We start from the raw sequence: 25,043 nt of genomic DNA on the forward strand, positions 1-25,043 counted from the left end.
TGCATTTAAAAATTTCATAGAGTTTTATAAACAAGTTCTAGCAGTAAATAAACAAATAGATACTTAACTCCAGAACTTAAGTACATAGTGTTATCATAACCTTTTATTTTCTGAAATAATCCCTGCCATGAACTTCATGAGAACTCAGCCATGCTCTTTATTCCTCCCCTTTCCTTTATATTATTATTATAAGAAAATCAATCTTCACCATCAAGATCCTTTCTATAAACATGCTTATGTAATGCCATTGAAATGAACCAAGGGGAATAGTTTAACAAAATTTGATCCATATATTCTTGTAAGTTTTCTTTTTAATTTATCTTAATGCCATGACAGTTTTGATACTCTCCCCATTATTATGTGGCAGACTGGTTTAATAGGAATAGTCCAGCACACTCAGTAGAGAATTGTGTTTTGGTTCAGAATTTCTCTTTTTACAAATAGTAAAGTTTTGAATAATGCGAATAGTATTTAAAATCATGCATGCGATGCTAAATAGCCTTCCACTCAGCAACATGAAGATATATAGTACCTTGAATTCATAATGTCATAAGAATATCCATTTATGATTTAAAATATATCTTTATAATCTCCCTTGTACTCTCCCAATATGATTTTTTGAGTAAAAATGATAAAATGAATAAATTCTAAGCAAATGACAAAGAAAGTTAGGCTTTATATATATGGGGGTATATATATATATATATATTTATGTGTGTGTGTGTGTATATATATTCTGTTGGAGTAAAAACAATGTTCTCTAAACCCTAAACAATGTACATTGTGTTTGTTTATTTCAAAAATATATCAGACGTTTTAGTCTTGTTGTGATTAAGAACTTTGTCTCCTATCAGCTCATAATTTGCTTCTCCCCAAATCATAATCTGATTAGTATTTGTCATTTACCTTCTTTACAAGAAAGGGAACCATTTTTTATTATTCCCAACCTGTTTGCTATTTACCAGTTTTGTATAAATCTCTGATTTTAGAAATCGAGGAAAAGAATCCTTGGCCATGAGACTATAGATTAACTTCTGAGCCTCATCAAAACATTTGAGAGTTGGTTCTGTGATATTCTTTGAGATGAGGTCCCTGGTACTGAAGTCAATATTAATCTGTGGAAATAAGTTTGCATATCATTAGATTAGTTTAATCAAAGTATACGAAGTTTATACAGATGGTAGACACACATATTATTTAAATTGTTTTCCAAACACAAAGTTAATCTGATGCAAAATAGAACAAAGGTCATGAATTCATTTTCTGCAATGCAGAGCACTTGCTTGATTTATTTTTCCCGGGTATAGAAGGGGGCATTGGTAGGGAACTGAGGTCAACATTATTTTGAGATTATGAAAAAGCAAAGTGAAAAAGCTAAAAAGATAGTTTATGTTTTAAACATTTTTCCCCACTTCCCTTATTTTTTTCCCTAGTACTTTGACCTTAAACCTCAACTGTATTCAAATGTACTTTTCATAAGCAGAACAATAAATAGAATTTACTAGGTTGCTTTCTACCTGCCCATTTCCATACTCCAGGCCTTCCTATCACCCCTTTACTTCCCATAACACTGCTTTCTATTCAAATTTGTGTTACTTTTTGTTTGTGAAAATGGACCAAACATCGGCCCTCTTCATCGTCCCCCATGCTCCCACAAAGTGAACTTATGTTTGTGTTCCTCTGCGTGTGCATGTCCTTGACTTCTTACCAAGACCAAGCCTTCCTGCCCCTGCAGGGCCCATGGAGAGCTGTGAAACTGAAGTACATCATTCACTTGCAAATATATCAAATGGGCCTTCCCTGGTGGTGCAGCAGTTGAGCGATGGGCTGCGAAGCTGCCCACAGCCTCTGCAGAGCCGGTTAGATCCCAGGCCTCTGGCAAGGGTCCCACATGGCACGACAGACCTCTCCTACCGCGCCCGCTGCTCCCCTCTGAAGTGTACTTTGGTCCTCCTACCTGTTCTGTTCCCCGCCCTGGCTCTGGTGAGTTCTCTCACCCTCCCGCGCTTCTGACTGTCCCCAGTGCTTGTATAAATAAATAAATAAATCTTTAAAAATAAATAAATAAATACATCTTAAAAAAAATATATATCAAATGTCCCAACTTTCTTGAGCTACTGGCCCAACTCTCCATGTATTCCTACTATATCCTAGGAAGCAGAAAATTTCATATCCAAGTTGTCTAAATTAAATTGAAGATAGTTATAAAGAGCAAAAAGAATTTGAATCTTAAAATTAAAGCTCACTAAAGACAATTGCTATGTCTGTCATCATCACCATTCCACTCTCTGGCATTGAGCAGAATATCTACCACATAATAAACGATCAATACATATTTGTTTAATATATCTAAAATGTCTTGATGAAAAGGGAAATTGTGAAAATACTAGAATTGTGGGGTTTGGTAAAAGAAAGATTGTAAGTGACAAATGTGATTACTGAGTTGAAAAAAACAGATCTGCCACCAGCTCTCTCCTTAGCTGCTTATTGATATTCATATGAGTGAGGCAAGTTCTAATTTCCTTTTGTCTTTGATTTCCATATTATAAAAGAGAATAATAATGGCATCTGTCATATTTTAAGGACTAATGGGAGAAGTAGTCTCAAATTATTTAAATATTTTCAAGGAAGAAGAAAAGAAGGCAAGTTTTACTTTGAAAAGAATCATCTAAAGGCCACCATTAGCTCACAGATGTTTTCTTTCTTTAGGCATTTTTGCTACTCAGTGATCCCAGAACACATCTGTGCTTTATTTCCTCTGATCACCCTCTTAGGTTCCTCATTAATTTTCTAGAGCAAATGTCCTCACTCCATCAGAGGCCTCAAAATGTGGACTCATTTCCCCCTTTTTTATACAGGAAGATGATGTGGAGTAGTAAGACTTTGGGCTAATTTTAAAATTTGTCTTCTAACTCTTACAACCTCAGTGAACTGTGCTTGAATTACTTTAATATTTCTGAGTCATGCTTCCTCATCCTTAAGCTAGGTCGTGTTTGACTGAGTTGTTAACAAAAATTGAAAGGTATGGTCCATGCACTTCTTGATTCCATAATTATTTCTAAGTGTCTGTCATGTTGCAAATGCTTCCTATATTTGGGGAAAGAACCAATAACTAAATAACAGTATTGTTCTAGATTTAAATTTGAAGAATGAGAAGCCAGTTTTATGAGAATCTGGGCAAAGCACTTCTGGCAGAAATCAGCAACAAGTGCAGTTATCTCTGGTGCAAGAAAGACTTTGTTATGTTCTGAGGAGATGCTCTGCTTAGCTGGCTGGAGTATAGGTGTGAGGGAGGAAGGTCCTGTGATGAGGTTGGAAGAGGAAATTCAGAGCAAGGCTTGTAGGGCTCATGTGCTGTGGTAAAGAGTTCTTAATTTTCCATTATCTTGATAGGAAGATGCTGAAGCTTGTGAGCAGGGACTTGGCACACCAAGTTATGGACCTAGTGTAGGGCCTATCCTTAATGGGGAGTCAGTGAGTAGTGACTATTCTCAAGAGCTGGTAGTGGATTTTTAAGCATCTAGGACTAATCTGTCATTAATCCCAGCCTGTGTTGTGGGAATATGAGAATATATGTTGCCTATTTGCTTCTTTAATAATGCTGTTAATTCTTTGATGGTATCATCTACAATATGTTTAACTTTCCATCCTCCATAATGGTAAATCTAGCCACTTAATGCTTTTAGGCGTTCATTCATCTGGAACATTTTCACTGACATCAGGGTTCATTTGTGTCCCATGTGAAGTACTGGTATGTTGTTGTTTTAGCCAGGCCTGTGCTCCTGCAATAACTCCCATTTCCTATTTTTAAAAAGTCCAAAATCCTGATTTTGGCACTCATGGTCCTTACAGTGTAGTCTGAAGTTATATATTATTTCTTCTCTTTGTGGATTTTGTATTCCCATCAAGATGAAGATGTCCCCTCAAATTCCTTGTTTTGCTACCTATGAACATTTTTCATCCCATCCCACTCTAGATGAAAGTCAATTATTTCATCTAAATCTTTCATAGTCTTTTATGTCCTTGAAGATGAATGCAGTAATATCTACCATGTGAAGTTTACTTGTGGATCCTTTCCTTTTTCTGGCCTCTCCAAGGACTTTGTGCTACTTACAACATAATTTGTATTTTGTGGCCCCTCATTAGATCTTGCACAATAGAAGGACTCCATAAATATGTGCTCAATGCACACATAAAGTGAAAATTTTTCTAAATTTGTTAACAATCATGGTTAAATTTTAAAGTGAGCTATTTCCATTCAACATGAAACTGATAATTTAGACTACTGCACTATGTTAAACTTGTACCTCAGACTTACACCTCACATTTTTCTGATATGCCTGTTTTTCTCTCAAGGAACTGCCAACACAGCGATTGATAGCTGAGTTATAAGCAGATATACTGTTCCCAGGAGATAATCAGTAGTCTTATGAAAATGTGTCTTGGCAATTGTACTTCATGTCAGTGACAAAACATCACCCCCACATGTTTATATAAATGTCATTATTTTTATCCAAGTTATTCCAGCTTGAAACATAGAAATCGTCTCTGACATTTCTTTTTCTTTGATCACTTACAGTAGATAAATATATAGAGAGAGTATATATTACATGTATATTTATAATATAAGATAAAGAGCAAAATATATTATATATATAGTATATATATCATGAAATAAAAGGAAAATTATAAAGTGCCTTTTATTTTATAATTTCACAATGGACTTTGTCATTCTACTCCTTTTTCTCTTGTCATTTATAACATAATATTTTTCTAAACCTGAGTTTATCTCATATTTGATATTCTTGTTACAGTGTCTTCTATTTTATAGATAGCTTTGAATTTTGCCAAAATATCACTTTCCTCTGATAAATGCTCAGCAGCAACCCCATTATTTTCTATAGAGTAAATTTAAACATCTTACCCTGGCATCAGCACTTTCAATTTTTTTTTTTTAAAGATTTATTTATTTATTTATGCAGACACTGGGTACAGACAGAAGTGTGGGATGATGAAAGAACTCACCAGAGCCAAAGCGGGGAGCAGAAGAGGCAGAACAATGAAGTACACTGCTGAGGGGAGCAGCGGGTGCAGCAGGAGAGGTCTGTGCACCACATGAGACCCTCCCCAGGGGCCAGGGATCAAACCAGTGCTGCAGAGGCTGTGGACAGCTTTGCAGCCCAGCATGCAACTGCTGCACCACCGGGGAGGCCCTGCATCAGCGCTTTCTAACCCTGTACTAATGTGTCATTTCGTTACCAGCTCCTTTTTGTTCTTAGTGGCGTCCATATAGCTGGGCTACTCCCTGCTCCTGAAGTAACCTTGCACCTCAAGTTCTCGTTTATACGGTTTCACCATCTAAAATTCTTTTCACCCCCCCACATTCTTTTTCTGTACAAATTCTCCTCATCCCTTATGACTTAGTTAAGCTGAATATCCTCCAAGGAATCTTTCCTGACCACAGAAGGAAAGTCACAAAAATTTCCTCATTAGTATACATTATTTTGATTTAAAAATCTTAAGAAATTTGGTTTCTTGCTTAAATATACTTGACTACAAAGGCTACTGTGGATATTAAGTGTTGAGTTTGGTTATCAAAGAAGGACTTGTCACAAGGAGAACTTAATAGTTCATGACATGGAATTAACCTGTCTTTTATCTGTGATCTTTTCCCTATTTCTTGCACTCATGCCTTTCTTTTCTCTGTGCGTCCATCAAAACATGAGCAGAGCAGTTATGCATTCTCCAAATTTTGTATCAAGTCTTTTCTCCTTAGAATTTTTTCCTTGGTGACTCTGTCTTCTCCAATGACAGATAACATTTGAGCCATAACATTTTCTCTAAAACAATATTATGGTAATTCATTTTATTTTTTTAAGATTTATTTATTTATACAAGAACCGGGGTACAGGCCAGATGTGCGGGAGGGTGAGAGGATTCACCAGAGACAGAGTGGGGAACAGAACAGGCAGACTGACTGAAATACACTGCTGAGGGGAGCAGTGAGTGAGACAGGAGAGGTCTGCTTCGTCATGTGGGTTTCTCCCTGGCTGGTGGGGATCGAACCTGCACTGTAGAGGCTGCGAACAGCTTCACTGTGCGACGCTCAACTGCCTGCACCACCAGGGAGGCCCATCTTATGGTAATTTAAAGATGATGATTTAACTCTAAATAATATTAGTTAACATTTATTGTACATTTGTACTCATATGCTAATTATTTATATGGCTATTTTATATCACACACACACAGAATTTTAAAGTGACTACTGTTATTAGCCCCATTTTTTTGGGGGGGGTGAAAACTAACACATCTGAAAAAGTACTTTATTTGTAGTTATCCTAAAATTTATTCATTTAAATTTTTTTTTCATTGAGTGGCTGCTTATGAACTATGCTGAGATCTTGATTGAAAAATCAACCAAGAAGATAGATTTTGAAAGCCCAATCCAAGGGAGAAAACTATATTTTCTGAAAGAAAAGTTTTCAGAAAGACATCAGATCTTGAACCAATCTACAAATTATTAATATGATTATAGAAGAGTAAGGAAAGGACCTGCAAATGGAGAGTGACCTAAATTAAACCAGTGAAGCCTAGAGGGAAGAGACAAGAGCCTGGAGACACAAGAGGTGCTGGGTCATTTCAACCTTGCAGACCTTGTGAAGGAAGTTTCGTGAAACCAGAGAAATTTAAGAAATTTGTGGAGAAATTTAAGTAAGGGGTTGATGTAAACACATTTGAACAAAACATACAAGCTGCCAAGTGGTACAAACATCTGTGTGGATAAAGGGAAGAAAAACTGGGACACCACAGGAGAAGTTCAGGTGGGCAATGATGGCTGATTTAACTGGGTAATGCTTTTGGGATTGGCATGAAATGCATAGATTTTGAAGGTATTTAGAAAGTAGAATGAAAGGAACTTGTGATTGAATAATTATGAGCTTGAGCTTGGATTAGGAACAAAATCTTTGAGAGTTACTGGATTTAGAAATATGCTGGAAATGAGATAACGGGAAGTGCTGATGGAAGAATCAGGGGTGGTTACCAATTATTCAGCCAGAGCAAATAGAACAGAGTTGCCATTAGCTGAGATGGAGAAACTCCATTAGAATAAATTTTGGAGCAGAAAATCAGGACTCAGACTTGATTTTGCTAAGCTTGAGACATTCTTTTAAATACATAGGTCTGGAACAAATTCTGAGTAGAGTGAACGGAGTCAGAAAAAAAAAAAGAGGACTGACTCCCCTCATTATAGCTGATATTGGATTGGGAGCAGGAACAGTGAAAGAAGATAAAGAGCAGTCAAAAAAAAAAAAAGTAAAAAAGAAAGAAAGGAAAAGGAAATCTACAATGATTTGGTGAGCCAATATAAAAAGTGATGATTTAGTATTTTCTATTTGAATTTGGTCTTTGCTAATTTGTAATAAAGCTACTGAAAAATCTTCAACATTAAAAAAAAAATCAGTAGGGAGGAGGAAATTGAGTACTAGAGGTCAATTGAAGATAGTATTTCAATTAAGAGAGAATAATCTATTTACTTAAATGCTCCTAAGAAGTGAAATGGGGCGAGGTATGAGAATAGGCTATCAACAGCGCCCGGTCTTTCTTCTTGACTCCTGGAAACATCAGTAAGGGGAAAAAAGTGAAACCATAAGGACACATATACTGACTCATATATTCCTTTAACAGAATCATTTCTGCAACCATGTCTGCAGTCTGCACTCCCAACTTCTCCCTCTTCTAAAATTTCATTTTCAGTGGGGTTTTACCAGAGGTACATGGATACATTCAATCTCAGAAAATAAGACAGAGGAAATGATGAGGTTGGGTGGACTGGAGGGACCCTCTAGGTGGTGACCCCCTAGAGATGCAGACTTTCTGACCAAATGATCTCAATGCACTTCCCGATCTACTTGTGGGTCACAGAGAAGCTTGGACTGTACTCAGCCTCTTAAGCTTGTCCAGGATCCAGAGCAGGAGCTTAACTGCATATTGAGTGGTGAAAATAGTTCTATCTATATTATTTACTGATAAGAATAGTCACGTTTGTTTGTTTGAAACATTTTATTTCAAGGACTCTGAGAAATACAGTATTTTATTTGCATTTTTTTCTAAAGGTCATGAGTTATCTTAGCTCTCTGAGCCACGGCACTGCCAATCTCAGAGAACAACTGGAAGGATTGTGATTCTTCTGGAATGACAGCTGAGATGTCATCACAAACCATTTAGAGGCTTTTAAATCCTGTCAATTTTGAAAAGGCCTTGACACAGCTGACATTGACAACAAACCATTGCATTCAAATGACTGCCTTGTGAATGATGTCTGTGGTGGGTGTTTAAAAACAATTTTATCATAAAGATCCAGGATAGTTTAATACTCCTGCGGTTTTGTTAACTGCAAGTTATGCAAGCCAAATTGCTCTTTTCTACACCAGCAGTTTTAAATTCTTTTGGCTTTTAGCAAATTATTTTAGCTGAAAGAATACATTTCAAGTCTACCTTTTGACTCTCTTGTGACCCTAAGCTTTGCTTCCTATATTTTCACATAATTTGAATGAAAAGTTTTCAAGTGTGCTCTCACATGCAAATGGGCTAGCCTTTCCTCTTTGGAATGTGTAGTGGAGCAGGAGACTGTCATTATGTAAAGGGTGTGAGCACGCATATGTAAAACGCCTGCTAAAATAGATCAGGCAGCATCTTACACTTCATTCACAGCAGAGCTGAAAAATTACTACTCAAATTAAAACCATCCATAATCATGTTTGGGGCTACATAATTCTATTTAATCACCATTAACACCTCTAGTATTATTTCATTTTTGGCATCATTAAAGACCAATGGATATGTTGAAAAATGGTCTTCAGGGTAGCTATTAAAGTTGCCAATAGTCAAGTTTCTGGCATCTAGAATGAATCCATCTCTGGGAGGACTTGTGTCCTTTTTGTTATGAATGGCTTTGGAGGCAGAGATGGCATGAGTTGGGAGGCAGTATTAACATCAACTGGGCAAGAGAAATGAAAGAAATCATCACATATGCAATCACCATGTATAAAACCAAACGTATACAGTTATCTAAAAATAGATCTACAAAGGTTAGAGTTATCTGAAACAACTGGCAGGCAGCCAGAGTGACTGATTTCCTTTACCAACCCCCAACATTCTCCTCCGAGGTTAACTTATGTGACCCAGGGAGGTGAGGAAGTTGAAAACAATGCCTGAGCACTTTATTTTTGAGTTGAAATGCAGCAACCATGAGGACCAACGTGATACTGCAAATTATTAGAAGAAATATCCCTGCCACATTTTTCCCCCTCCTGATGCCATATTTGAACCTGGGCTTCATAGTTTAAGAAGATATACAAATTAGAGAGAATGTGAGAAATTGATTGAAGGAAAGGTAGACTGTCTGTGACAAGATAATTTTATGCTTTTGCCTTTAGCATAAACATTAGTTTCCAGGCTGTTTCAAGGGCATTTCAAAATTAGTAGTAGATCTAGAGAAAGACATCTGATACCTAAAATCATGTGCAGGAGACGTCCCTCCTCATGATCTGTGTATTTTAAGGATCCCAGGCTCATCATTTTCTGTCTGAGGCTCAGTTCATCTTACCACTGAACAATGTGGGTGATTGTAACACCTCCCAAGACAGTGACTGTGATGGTCACATGAGACAGTTCATGTAAAAACACCTTGCTGATGTTACATTCTTTAGCTCAGCTTTTCTTTCATTACCCCTGCCCTCCTCTTCCTACTTTTCTCTCTCTCTTCCTCTTTAGTCCTCCACACAGTCACCTCTTTCCTTTTAAGAGGTCCAGTCAATATTAAGATTAAATAAACATGATGCAGAAATCACTGGTATCCCGGAAGTATGGGGGCCTCCGTTTGCACTCTGAGACCCTCAGTGCTTGGCTTCCTTTGCTACTGGACCATCCTTTTAGGTCCTGGGTGGTCCTTTGTTGGACTTTTCTTTCTCTTCCTCTCCTTTGCTGTGTCTACCTTGTCTTATTTCTCTCTACATGCAAATTTCTGGTCAAAGGTCACCAATTACTTCTTTTGAGATTTATTTCCTGATCCCATAGACTTGGATTTCCCTGATCTGTGCTACCATGTCCCCTATATTTCCCTATAACTGAACACTTCCATGAAAATGTTTAGCTTTCCCTCTTTAGGGACTCTGCTCTGAGCCCATCAGCATGGTGATTGGCATATGATAGGCATTCAACTATCAGTTAGTGTACAAAACAATATCTGGAAACGATTCTATAGTTGGGGAGCACTGTTGGCAAACAGCTGCTTGTGGGGCAGCTCTGTTGTCAGAGATACACCTTCATGACAGGGGAGGTACTGTTTCTTCCAGCTCAACTTACATGCAATCTCCTTGGAGTACAAGTCACAATATGCCATGAATTGGACTTTCTGCATGGGAGACAGCTGGCTGGGAGCAAGGTGGATATTTAGATGGGAGACAGACACATGAGGTGGGCAACTTGGAGGAAACACATGGGAAGAGATGTGTGGAGGAGAGAAATGTAGATTCTTGGAAGTGATACTGGGAAGAAATACTAAGAAGAGACACATGGGTGAGAGAAATGTGGGCAAGACTGCTCCTTATCCTTCCTGGAGAAAACAGCAGTCCTTATCTTGATGTGGTATATTTTGAATTTTGTGTCTCTCTTTCTGTTCCAGCTCACTGAGAACTGCCTACGCCTTTTCCTGTGGTTACCTAATAGTAGGTACCTTAGATTTGTGGCAAGCGTTTGGATTTCAGCAGCCTGCTTCGGGCTGAGCCTATGTGACTGGGTATTTCCTCACAAGGGAATTTAATTTTGGAGAGTTTTATTGGGAAATGTTGTTTGAAATCCTTTTTTTCCTCTCTCTTCCTATGCACACCAATTCTGTTAAAAATCTTCCATGCTAAGAGAATGCTTCCTTTGCCTCTGTGTGCATGGATGACCTTACCCCTTGTGGAGCATGTACCCCTTAGCAGTTTCAGTTCTTTGGTACCTCTTGGTCAGCATGCTAACACTGTCTCAAAATGGCATCAACACACTGGGGATGTGGCACTTACAAATGCAAAGAAATACTCTGATTACAACACGGAAAAAAAAAAAGCAACCTGACATTATAGTAATATCAGGAATATGGCTCAGTGTACATTTTAGTGGGTTTCTTTCTACCAATAATTCATATAACTATTCCCCTTAAGATTCAGTTTAAAGCTAAGCTTATTTAAAATAAAAACCTTTCCCAATATCCTCTCTCACTACTAGTAAAGCATTAGATCCTTTTAAGTAAATATTTATTTTTGCTTTTAATCATTTCTTGCTTTGCTATTTTTTTTCTAGTTCTATAAATTTCATTTTTCAACTGAAACTTTCTTTTGAACTAAACCACAGTGTCAACCTATTTTGTTTTCATTCATTTCCTAATGGAGACCTGGCTGTTTCACATCACATTGTGATATCCGTGTCTATTATCTTTTCTCCTGCCTAAGCTGATCTACCCTTCCATAGAGGGACTTTGTCTTGTAAGACAAAGTGAATAGAAGGAACAGAATAAGTATTTATTGATGGAAAATAAAATATGAGCCAATGAATACCATTGAACTACACTAAAAATAAAAGCAAAAGTCCAGACACAAATATTTAAAAAGTATAATGCACTGACCAATTGGGATGTCTTCTCCTTTATAACTAGCGTCTTTTTGCTTTATGAGTTATATTGTCCTCACAGTTGATAAATACATTTAAGAATTAAAAAATCTTATAAAAATATTTTATGACTTAAAAAATATCAATTATATTTGTTCCTGGTTAGATACTAAAATGAAGATGAACTTACATAATTTTTAAACATTATACTCTGACATGATTTGGCACATTTTCTAATATCACAGAACAACAGTCAATATAAACAATTTTCTCCTTATTTGCATATTTTCTACCTTGATCAATTTTTTTCCCATATAAAGGAATAATGATATAAGTATATAAAAATGACATAAATATTAAAATACATCAAGATCCTAGCTTAATATGAAAATATTACTTCAAATTTTTGAAGATTTACTTTGTCTTGAAACCAAATAATATATTTTTCTTGGAAATTACCAAATATTATAAAATTAGTGGCCTTGGGCCTCCGCGGTGGCGCAGCGGTTGAGCACTGGGCTGCGAAGCTACCCGCAGCCTCTGCAGCGCCGGTTCCATCCCCGGCCGCCGGGTGAGGGTCCCACATGGCAGATCTCTCCTGCCCCGCCCGCTGCTCCCCTCAGCAGTGTACTTTTGTCAGTCTGTCTGTTCTGCTCCCCGCTCTGGCTCTGGTGAATTCTCTCACCCTCCCGTGCTTCTGACTGTACCCAGTGCTTGTATAAATAAATAAATAAATAAATAAAAATAAAATTAGTGGCCTAAATTGAAAGAAGAATGAATACAATGTTAAGAATTTTTTTTTCTTTACCACTCACAGTTTCTTACTGTGGGCAAAGTAAAAAAGTCATATTGCTTGTCAAATAATTTTCTTTTTTCAAATCACCTAGTTAAAATCTCCAACTTACGCCTATTCTTTCCTACAGTATTTTCTTCTGAACCTCTTCAGGTGTAATTCTCTCAATGAATACCTCTTTTTATTTGAAACTAATGATTTGCTAACATGTCTCAATAACACGTTCATATATATATCTTTGCCAAGTCTTCTAAAATTGATTGTCTTCATATGCTCTTAGAAGTTAGCTACTGTTGCTTTCAAGTTGATTCATGAACACTTTGCATGACTTATTTAAAGAAAAAAAGGGAAAAATGTTTCAAAACTCTTCTGAATGATGTAAACTGTAGACACATGACTCCCTTCATCACTCTTACCTGTCCTGTGTGGTTATATTATGCTTTTTAAAAAATGGATGCATTTTTACGTGAGGAAACAGGCTGAAAGAGATGGACTAGTTAAGCTTAAGATCACACAATTGAGGGAGTCAGAATGTGAATTTAGGTTTAGTTTTCTCCAGATTTTAGGTTTTTCACTAGCTTATACTCTCCACAAGTGTAGAAACCGGAGCAAAAGTGACACTCATGTGAAGTTCAGTTGCAATTATTATCTCATAGAGACCTCAGTGTTTAGTCTTTGTGTGCAATGGTTGCCTGTTAGAACTAGAAACTGAGAACCATTAGTCATGTCGATTTATAGACAGGACTGCTCAGTAAGTTTTGTCTAATTGTGTCAATTAAAAATTATTAAGTCATGCTAACAGGTTTTTAGATGAGGAAATAAAAACACAAGAATTTGAAGAGAAGGCAAATGGAATTTAATGGACATCTGGATAAGATGACCTTTTTATTGTTCTTTATTTTAAGAATCTGCCAAGGAAATTGTTTATAATTTGATTTTTTATGAGTCAGTTATACAACTATAATTAAATAGAACAAATGGAGAATGTTCTTGTGAACATCATTCTTGAATTAATTTTCTATTTATGAATATCAATTTCCAACCTCCATATCAAATATATTACCTAGTCTTGTTAAGTCTGGGTAGTTGATAAATCCCACCCTCAGTCTCTGCTACTACCTCATATCCAAACTCATTAGCAGTATCAAAATGCTCATAATTTTTGGATAATATTAGGGAACTTTGCACATCTATGCTACACCACTGTGCCCTCAGTCTGAAATATTCTTTCCTCACTTGTTCTTTTGATGAATGTATATTTCATGCCATACCTTTTTCATGCGTGAAAAGCTCTGCAATCCAGCCTTGAACTCTCTATATTTAATCACTTTTTCCCACAGTGGGAATAAAAAACTATAAATGTGGTTTCATTATTACATTGTCTGTTGTGTATTTGACTGGTTTTATTACATGTCAATCTTTCCTTTCACTTTGACATTTCATTGTGGGAATAGGCACTCAAAAAATAAATAAACATACTAGAAGTTATACTATATTAAAGGTATAGCTGATAGACTACAAAGAAATACCTTGAAGACTGTAATTGGTATACGATATAAAAAGCAAATGCCCTTCAGTAATTTGAATTGGGAATAATTAATGGCAAATAGAACAAATTATAATGACTATTTCAAATATGTGTGTATGTGTGTATTCTATTAGACAATAGAAAAATTGTCTCTTCTTCAAGGAGACAATATAATCTATTACTTGAAAAGCAGCCAATAATTTAATTATGTTTTATTTAGTAAAAATTAATTAGATGGACAAATTATAAAAAATCGATAAAATTTTAAATCCTAAAATAATAACTACTATTTTAATTATTACTATATACATATATTATGGAACAAAAAATTAAGAAAATAAAGCTCATTTGTCAAAACTATTTATTATATAGTATGTCTGAACTCAGCTATAATTAAAATAATTTTATTAGATTGTATTAGAAGATTTTCCATAATTTTTTTGAATGTTACCCTAAAACGATCACTGTTAATTAGATCAATTCATAAGAAGAAGATAATCTGACTTTCCAACCAATATCATAATAAATAGGGTATTCTGAAGAGTTGATTTCAAAGCCTGTTAGGGCATGAGACATTAATCAACTTGACAAATCTTATATACTACATTTTCAATTTTCCAGGATTATTTATTGATTCTTAGATGGCGACTGGGAAATGCATGTTGAAATAGCTCCACAGGAATTAAAGTCTTTTCTTTTCCCCCTATGAATTCCAGGTCATGCTTTAGCAGTTTCTGTCTGTAATCTTGTGTTAGGTCAATATGTAGCAGTAATATATGTCCATCGAAAACTTGAAGAATTGATAAGGCAACTTCATGCCCTAGATTTCCTGAAAGGTTTGATCTTCATCTATTCTGTCTACATAAGAACAAAAACTTTTTTTCATTCTCTGAATCCTAATTTGAGATGAAAAAAATACAGTAACTTGCCTATGAGGATATCAGTACTCTGTGGGGAAGGTGACTTACCCTTTTTACTTATAGTCAATACAGATAGTTTAATGTAGCTTTCTGTTTACTATTTATGCCATAAAACTCTTTGCATAGGGCCTCCAGGGTGGTGCAGTGGTTAAAGTGTCTGCACTATCAAGCTATTACCAGACACTGCGGCATGAGTTCTATCCCCGGGCAGGGAGATATCCACATGGTGCAGCAGACGTCTCCTGTCTTGCTCACTGCTCCCCTCAGCAGTGTATTTCAGTAGATCTGCCTGTTCTGCTCCTCACTCTGTCTCTGGTGAATCCTCTCAACCCCCACACCTATGGCCTACACCCCAGTTCTTGTATGCAAAAATAAATATTAAAAAAAAATAAAAATGAAACTTTTTGCTTATATGATATATTCAATGAAAAATCAAATAAATATAAAATACAAGGTTTTTCTAGCTTTAAAACTGAATGTTAAAGTGGTTTGTGGAGTATGATCATGATTTTGGTTCTAGAAATTAAATCACCTGTAAATGAGATGTGACATACAGAAAATACTTCTGGGGGCTGTTATCAGAATCAATTCCAAGTTTCTCTCTAAGTCCTTTTCTTTTTTCCTGATCTAAACACAGCACAGGCAGATCCTGACCACTTAGGATAAATGCCTCACTTTTTGGGTTCATTTTCACTACCAAGGCAGTAAAGGTAAACAACCCTTCTTTGGCAAAATAAAATGTTGTTACATGTCATAATGTGGACTTCCAAAATATTAAAAGTGAGGAATTTATCCTGTTGGTTAGTGGTTATTTGTTTTCCCTGACATTTTTTTTTAATTATAGAATTCTACTCCTCATTGTTGTCCATAATTTGCCAAAAGAAAAAATGAAAGTGAAATTAAATTCCTAATGCATATTGAAGTAGCTTTTCTGTAGGGTTAACTGTAGAGTTATTTATTTTGAGATATTAGTAATTTTCAAGAACCTGCATGTTGGGCTAAGAAAACAGAAATATAGGGCATACCCAATTCCAAATAGGGTATTGAAAAATGTTTGCTGAAACAGTGAACAACAGAGGACCCACTTAAGGAACTTCTATTGCAGTTTACAGACATTTTCTACTTGAGTTATAGTGACAACTTGATTTCCCTTTAGATGGATTTAGTGCCTTTTAATTGAAAGCAAATTTGCTCGGGGATGATACTATCGTGGAATATTTTACTCACCTCTTTAGGGGCATTAGCTTCAATGAATTCAGAATAAATCATCTTGGCTTTGGAAACAATTTTTTCTGTACTTTTGGTTTTCTTGAAGTCTTCACAGGCAAGCCAGAACTCGACATTTTCTTCACTAAACTCCGATTTTAGAAATGTTCGAAAAGCGTCTAAACCAGCTATGAAAGATATAAGAGAAACTTTTGTCGATCATATAGCAAAGGAATATGACCAGAAAGTGTACACTGCATATACATTTGAGTATTCCATGGCAAATATTTATCATTCCTGTAACTATAATATTTATGTTTTAGTTTTCATCATGAGAATATCTTCTGTTGAATGAATAATCATAAACACAAAATAAATCTACCATTGGCTCCATTAATGAAGAAAATCTGTACTTTTGCCTTCCTCTGGAAAGTCTAGGAGCTATGTGTAGGAGAAAATCTTCATGGTGGCTACTTATAGGAAATCCCATGAACTGTGAGTTTTAGACCCACTGCACCGAGCTCTGGTCATGATAATCATATTGTTGCTAACCTGAGAGTAAGAATGTATTTGTTGCTTTGAGTTGGTGAAGAAATATAATTTGACGCTAAGAAGTTGACCTTACAGCAAAGAAGGAAGGGCTTGCATGTATTAGTTTGGTGTGAATATATTGGGCAACTCTAACATGTAAACTAGAAATAAGTAACTAGCAAGATAATTGGTCTGAAGGCTTCTCCCCTTTATGTGGTGATGGGCAATTTGAATTCAAGGAAGCAAATAAAAGGGGTTTTGTCCAGTGTTACCTTAAGGAAAACAATGCTGATTTATTCCTACCATTCTTTCTCCTGGTACTTGCTCTTAGTATAGGCAGGTGTTTTCCACCTGCCCGACCCCAGGATTATCCCCAGCACAATTTCTCCAAAACCTTTTTACCAGCGACAGCCCTGAGTCCCCCACTTGCAGGTGTGTTTAGATTAGTATATACATATTTTTTCAATCTAACAGTGCTTGCAGTTTGGAATTTCCCTAGATCACACCTCTCCCCATTCTTTTACTTTCATAAAATTTTCATATTTATTATTCTTTGCTTCCAGAGATATTTGAATTCCTGACCACTTCACTTTCCTCATCAAAATGTACACTGCAACTCTCTACTTTTTATACCTAGAACTCATTTGAAAAGATAATTCTTGCTAAAACTTTTGGGGTTCAATATGTTTAAGAGAAACAAAGGAACAGACAAAACTAAACAAAAACATTCCCCAGAAATCTGAGTGTAGAATTGAGGTACTAGAGGGTGGGAGGGTGGGAAGTGGGTACTAAAGTGGGGAGGGTCCCAATGGATTATAGAGGAGGATTATAGCTCTTTGGTGGTGGGTGTGTTGTATGTGTGAGCCACACACATCCGAAGAGGCATGAGCCTGTATCTCTGAATCATATATAGTGTTTAAACCAACATTACCTAAAAATATATATAACCAGGTTAAAAAAGAGTGCATGTCTCAATAGCAGGTTAGAAAGACCACCTAATGAAAGATTACGATTGTTGAACAAGCTAAGTCAGTACCTCAAGTTCCTATTACTCAGTTTTGTACTCGGCCCCTCTTCCTGGTAGCACCTGGCTGTAATTGAGGCTGATTGTCTCTCTGAAGAGGAAAATGTCCGAGCTTTTACCACTCAGAAGGATTTGCCTTCACAAACCTCAGTGGTTTTCTCCTCCACCTGCCACAAGGGCCTCCTTTGCCTGTCCTCAAGGCTGCTCTCCCCTAAGAGCTCTTGCCTTTCTCAGAAAACTGACCCTTCAGGTTTCAGAGAAGAGAGATAGACGTTTCTGGCGAGTCAGGGGAATGGAACAAATTGACTAGAGTAAAAGAAAATATAGCAGAAAAGTTTACTGGAAAAGGGCCTGCGTCAGTTGTTTGCTGCAGGTAAGAAACAAAATGAAATTTAGTGATAGAAAATAGAAAAGGGCTTCGTGGAGATTAAAGTGTCTGAAAACACTAGATTAAAAATAGATTTGACAAAGTTTTTTTAATATATTCAAAATAGAGTTGAAATAACAAGTCATTGCAAAAGGTTATCAGGTACCAATTAAAATTCTCAGTAGAAATATTGGAGAGTGTGGATGTTGTTAATATGTGAGCACTATAAAAAATTCAATTAACTGCACATTTATTGTATTTAAAAATACACCCATGAAGCTTGTGACACCAATCTAAGCTATAAAAATTCTCTTAGTAACAGTCAATTAAAATTTTCCATGAGTTTGGTCCAAAAGATGATGAATTTGAGGGGTCTGAAGAGAATTTATGCTAAAATCTATTTTTTGGAGAGGAAAATGTATTCTTTCATAACTCTGAAGGAATTTTGTAGATTCACATCTGGCAATACTTCATATGTGAGTCATTAAGGTGTATGAAACTTTCTCCCAGTAAGGATTATCCAAATGTACCCTAGAAAGTTGGGAATTTACAATAAACTATTACTATATTCATCCATCCTGCAAATGTAAAAAAAGACTACTCTAAAAATAACAATATCATCTTTTTTCCTCTCCCTGCCCTGTGCCTTAAATTAGGACATAATGAAATAGAAGAGACAGCAAAACCTAGGTTTTAGACATAAGATTTTATTTAAATACTCTTCTGTATGCACATGGGGATTTTCAGTGTATGTGACTTTAGAATACATACAATACATAAAGGGTGGAATGCTTCCTGGTTAAATCCAAGAGGGCCTGAAAGTGGAATAAGTCAGCAATAGGTGGTGAGACTATCATCAACTTTTCTACTTTGTGTGGGATTGAAATATAAAATCCTAGGAGGTATGCAGATTAAAGCATTTTCCTTTATCCCAATACCTCCCATTACTGCTCCATCATACTGTCCCATAGAACTGCCTTATATGAAGCCAGCCACGTCACTATCTACAGAGAGACTTTCCTGGGGTTTTCAGGAAGCCTGGTCTTTTCCATTGGTTATGTATTAATACTTATGAAGAAAGAAAAACACCCTTTAAAGCTTACCAAAATGCATTCATCCTTGATGTTATTACTATATGTGCTTAGTTGGGTTCTAGCACTTATGTGGACTATTTTATGTTTATGCTCTAGGGATGGTTTATTTAAAAATCATAATAAAGTCAAAGTATAATTTCATCTAACTTTATACATGAGTAAACAATTAGGAAGAATATTCTGCTTTCTCATGTTTTCTAGTATTCTGGTACTTAATTTAAAATGGAAATAATATTTGGCTAGTACAAACAGTACTGTGTTGTTTTTTTTTTTTTCCATTTTCTATATATATTTTTATAATGTCATTTTTTCCTGAATGTGATGAACTGCTATAATATAAAGAAAACATAAGTCTAGATTCCTATGTAAATGGCTATTTTGTATCTAATCTGGGATATTTTATTTACATTAGACCCAAATTACTTATTAAACATTCATATTAAATGTAAATACATATGAACACAACAATAGTATATATTGATATATACCATACATTTCAATGCTTTTTGTATTTACTAAAAAAAGAGTAACTCAGTTGGAATAATTACTTTGAAAACTTTATTTTAGTCCATAGGATGTGAAAAATAAGTTATTTATTCAGACTTTCAAATTTTCAATGATTTGTATGCTTTTAGCTTGTAACAAAAATAGTCATTGTATACTCCAAATGATAATGAGTCTAAAGAATGACATTTCTCATTTGCTATTTGGAGTTTTCTTTTTGCTTTAATGTTTGCAATTTCTATGATGCTGTCTTATTTTAAGCCCAACCTAATTTCACTTAGACTTTGGGCCTTTAAATATGTGCATGATTGTTGAAAATCCATATTTCAAATACAGCTTAAACCCACACTTTATATGTCAACAACTTTCAGATTTAAGTGATTTGTTTTTTAATTATTGTAGTTTAAGACCAACTGTTAGTTGGATCTTACCTTGGTTCATTAAAAGTGTGTCCATATTTTCAGACCATGCCATTCCTTCTGTCCTTGGTGATCTGTGAAAACAACATCTACCCTTGTCAATAGCATTGTGATCTTTTTCGTCTATAGCCTGTACTAATACTGAATTATGCATATTTGCTTAATTACATCATTTAATGAGCTTTGCATCATTAATCAAATTGCAAAAGGTCAACAAAAATTATATAATTGCTTCCATATATAATTATATAATGTTTTCTACAGCTAGAACAACACAAAGTGGGATATAATTTGAAATCTAAAAATTATTTATTAATCTGACCAGTTAATATTTTCAAATTCTCCAGTTCAAAAAAAGGCACAAGAGGGATATTGCTCATGGTTCTGTGGAATGATAGTGAATTTCTTCTCAAAAATAAATGTATTAATCATTCATTTATGTGGCATAGTCTAGCCTGGTCCTCAAAAGCCGGGATGATAGCAATGTTGATGAATGAACTATTTTCTAAGTTTTCACAGTATATGAAATTTTCATTTCATAATTATGCATCTCAAAATGTTTTTAAAAGTTTTGATTAATGATTTCTAACATGTGGTGATCTTGAAAATGTTTATTTATAGTAGTTTGAGAAGTCCTTACCCCACTCTGAGACAGCCTTTATTTCTCCTTAGACTGGTATGCTTCCAGGTTTCAACTGATTTATGTAAATCTAGGAATCTGTCATAACAGAGTAATATCTTTTCCAAAGCAGTGAAAAAATTTATAGACTTAAGTCTTCTGAAGAAGGTATACTTTTGGGGATATGATACAGACATAATAAATCAAGTTTAAGAGATTAATTTTTTGAGATGCAAATATATCATGTATTATTCCCCTTAATAAACAAAGATCCTGATGAAATAAGCCTCCATCCATTAAAAAAAAAAACATCTGCTACCCAGCAAAAAAATCCTGGATTATGTAGCTATGATTTGCAAATGACTTAGGTTATGGAAAGGGATGGTCTAATTAAAGATTTCTATTAAAATGATGGCTAATAAAATAGAGTCATATCTAGTCATTCTTGTAAAAATTTTTATTTCCATATCAAAGTGACTAATCTTAAATATAGTAGTATGACGCTAACTCTATGTTTTATATTCTATTACTTCCTGTAATTTGCTGCATTTTTGATAATTTGTGTTGGGATGACTGTGCTCCCTCTACTGTTACACTCGTAGTTATATTTTCAGATAATATTGGTTGTCTTCATAGAGGAGACAGAGGGGAGTTAGGTGACAGAGAATTCACTTTCCTATCTTCCATTTTTTCCATTTCCAGGCTCAAATTTTTTCTCCCATGGTAGGCAGCTGTTTTTCCTTTTTCCCTTGATTAACTAAATCATGGGAACACCTGACTTCCAGTGAAATCATTGTGAGATGGTTTTTTCATTCAAATGGACACTAACAGATTTGGATTTTTCATTTTCCTGCCCTTCATTAATGGAGAATAAGGCTCTATCCGGTCTAATTTTACATTGAATTCCTGCACCATAAAACCTGTTACCTCAGATAAGCTCATTAAATTTTATATGACTCAAATATTAGGTCTTATAAAGATTCTATAAATAGTATTAAAATTATCGCATGGTCATTTAAAATGTGTACATTTCAGTAGGGTATTCAAATATAAAGCTACATAGTACATTTGGAATATATTTTAGTGAATTGGGCAGAGAGGAAATTTGAGCTCAAACCCAGACACAGAGTGTATCCATTTTGAGAGAGGAAGAAAAACGAGAACACGATTCTAGATCATAGCATTCAAGGGTGTATGCATATTTCCCTGTTTTGTATAAGTTCTCTGAAGAGAAGAATAAATGTTATTTTCTAGCACCAAGAACGTTACGTTTTGGCCAAGAAATATTTGTTAATCATAGAAATGATTTTCAAGATGCTGGTGGGTGAGATCGAGACACTTACTTATAGGTATAGCTTAATTGTAGTAGCTCCAAAGAGTGTTCTAGGTGATGCTAAAGGAAAAATGGTGCCAAAGTATTTTTGGGACCCACGGTCCATTGAACTCACTCCCAGCCCTGAGGTGTGAGGTTGGATAGAAAGGACACCTGCCCTTTTTTTCAGGTTCAGCCATCCTTCAGGAGGCACAGGTTCGGATGAAACCAAAACCAAAAGGAATATTCAGTTTGAAGAACTTACAGTAAATGAGTCTTTTTGGAACAGGTGTGCTCCAATAAATGGTAATGATCCTTACTATCTTTACTGATAGAGGGAAAGGAGAAAAAAGAGAAATAAGAAAGCAACACCTGGGTGGTGTAGAATCAAGGACAAAAGAAAAATCCTAATGTTTTCCATCAGAGAGATATACTAGATTATTATAGATATTGGGGAGCTAGAGACCACTATAGAAAATAGAACTAGAGATAGGATATTGTAGTGTTATTTAAAGTCCACTAAATGCTGACATTGTTATAAAGGCAAACACTGTCCTTCCACCCTGTAAGGAGACCCTTGCTCATGTGTAATGATGCCTTGAATGGCCCTCAGCATGCTACATCCCACTCAATTTCAAGTTTGACTTGCAGTTCTCAGTTTTGACTATCTGATGTGAAAAAAAGGGTGGATAGTAACACACTATTTACTTTTCAGAAATTAGGTGAAATATAGCTACTTTTGGAATGGACTACTGTGTTTGTTACACTGTGAAGGAGTAAATGATGCTACATATGAACAAACTGAGAGAAATAACAACCAGTTAAATCCCACCATATTGGTTGAATATTTATTATCTATACCACATTGTGTTAGCATGGTATGTATTTCATCTCATTTACTCTTGAAAATTGTAGACTCTGTTCTCATGTACCATGTAACCAGTGAGCTGATTACTGGTGCAATATCTCACAGATTTAATGTGATGATCAAACACGGGTATAACTTTTTGTAACCCAAACTCTTTTTACAATTCTTTCTAGAATGGGTGAGTCAATACACACATGCTTGTATTTATTCATATTTTAGAGTGTTTATAGTGAATACTTTGAAAGTTTTTTTTTTTTTTTTGCAATGAAGATTTCTTCCAATCTACACAAATATTTCTTCTAAATAGTAGCTAAACTGGTTTTCAGAATCAGAGATCTTTAAATCTTATACATTATCAAATAAAATTAAGACATTTCCTTTGGCACAAGTGAGTGAGAGAGATGTTTTATGTTGTAATTAAGCACTATCAAAATGTAGAGAGAGAAATGTCATTATTGATATTACTAGTAAACAAAACGAGAGAATTTATATTGGGGAGATAAAAAAGAATGATTAAAAAGTGTACTGACTTGGTTGGATTACACATGACATGGGTTACCTTAAGTCAATGGACAGTGTGACCCCCTCTTTTTCTTCACTTTTTACTTGGATTTTACTTGTAACTTTAGCAGAACTTTTGCCTGGCTCTTGTCATTTGTGTGTTTGTTTCCTGTAAAATTATCATGGATAATCAGACTAAATTTTTGTGTGTCTATGATTTGCTATGAAAATTCACTGTGTATCTGTAGCCAAAATTGCACTTAGTATTTCATGGGGTTTTGGCTGATTTCCTTTCTGCCTCCTTCATTAAGCAAGTGCCATCAAGGCCAGCAGTCCCCATATTATGTGTCCAGAGAAGAGCCAGGCCAGATGGGAACTGCGTGAAAGCTACCAGTTAGCTTGCTAATTGTGCCAGCTAGAACCAGTTGTATTGCATTAAAAAATGTGGAATCCAACAACTTCGCTGTTCACACTCAATTAGCAGTGTGCTGGAGAATGGGAAATTCAAGCAAGGAGTCCATGTGCTCCAGGAAGCGACAGCTGCTTCCTTACCCAGCAGTTACTATCTACTTTCACTTTTCTTAACAAACAGTCCAATAATAAATCATTTTTGCATGGACCATATAGCTATCTTATATCTCTACTGCTAATGTTTAATAATTTTGAAAAGCTTCTCATACAGAGAGCTCAGTGGTACTTCTCTACTTTATACCCAGCCTTTATTTTAGCAAGTGTAGAGTATTAACCACAAAATCAAGTCATGAATTGTTGACATTTTAGAAAAGAAGGATAAATCAATAAAGGAAAAAATAAATCAGGAAGAAAGACAACAATTAGCATATTCATCATAAATGGAGCAAACAGAACATCTAGACTGATGAAGACTCAAGTGTTTCATTTATACATCTTCTGAGATAAAAATAACTTTAAACAGCAACTCACTTCACTGGCATTTTTCGTTCCACTGTCTGACTGTCACAGATGATGCCGAATTTCTCTTTCTGACTGATCTTCAAGCTGAAGGTAATGTGACAGCAGGAACATTACAATTAGTATGCAAATACCTATCCCCTGGGTTACAAATTGGCATTCTTTAAATCATGCTATTCTCAGCTTTTTTTTCATTTTGTTGTTAACTTCTCATTGGTCAAAACACTTAAACTTCTAAGGAACAAATAACTCTTTGAACACATGTGACGTTTCTCAGAATTTGTGTCACAACTGAAATAAATTCCATTTGAAAGCTGGATTTCTAAAGGTCTTATACATCCATTTACAAGACAACTGTTTTTCACATGAGGTTAAATCAACTCAGAAAAAAATTTTCCATATCTAATTTCATATCCACCTTTTGGTCTTTAATCTGTCTCAGAGATCATTCTGTTCCCTTTGTTCTTTGGTATGCAGAAAGTCTGAGAATGACTCTACTTTTAATACACTTATCTTCAGCAACTACATATGTTTAAATATTTTTACAATTTTATTCATGGACTAAAATGTCCTAGCACAAAGCATTCTACTTTTGGGGGGAAATTTATGCACTTTTACAGCTTAATAACATGCATTTCTCTTTGTTTTAACCACGAACCTCATGGCATTTTGTTCCAATATTTCTTCATGCAATATTGACTTTGAAGCGATTAACACTGGAATATATTTTTCCAAATAAAAGAGATCTATTACTCTGTTTTATTTGTAGTTAAAG

The 25,043-nt window shown here is 35.3% G+C and overlaps 1 protein-coding gene across 1 annotated transcript; it reads right to left on the reverse strand.

Moving 5' to 3' along the window:
- Nucleotides 1–911: 911 nt before the first annotated feature.
- Nucleotides 912–20,192, reverse strand: RGS21 (regulator of G protein signaling 21; the record flags this gene model as incomplete). Its single annotated transcript, XM_084245556.1, has 3 exons — nucleotides 912–1,115; nucleotides 16,121–16,287; nucleotides 20,051–20,192. The coding sequence occupies 3 exons, from the start codon at nucleotides 20,190–20,192 to the stop codon at nucleotides 912–914; spliced, it is 513 nt and encodes a 170-aa protein (XP_084101682.1).
- Nucleotides 20,193–25,043: the final 4,851 nt, after the last annotated feature.

The sequence above is a fragment of the Talpa europaea genome (assembly GCF_964194135.1).
Source record: "Talpa europaea genome assembly, chromosome: 10".
In the NCBI taxonomy this organism is placed as follows: domain Eukaryota; kingdom Metazoa; phylum Chordata; class Mammalia; order Eulipotyphla; family Talpidae; genus Talpa; species Talpa europaea.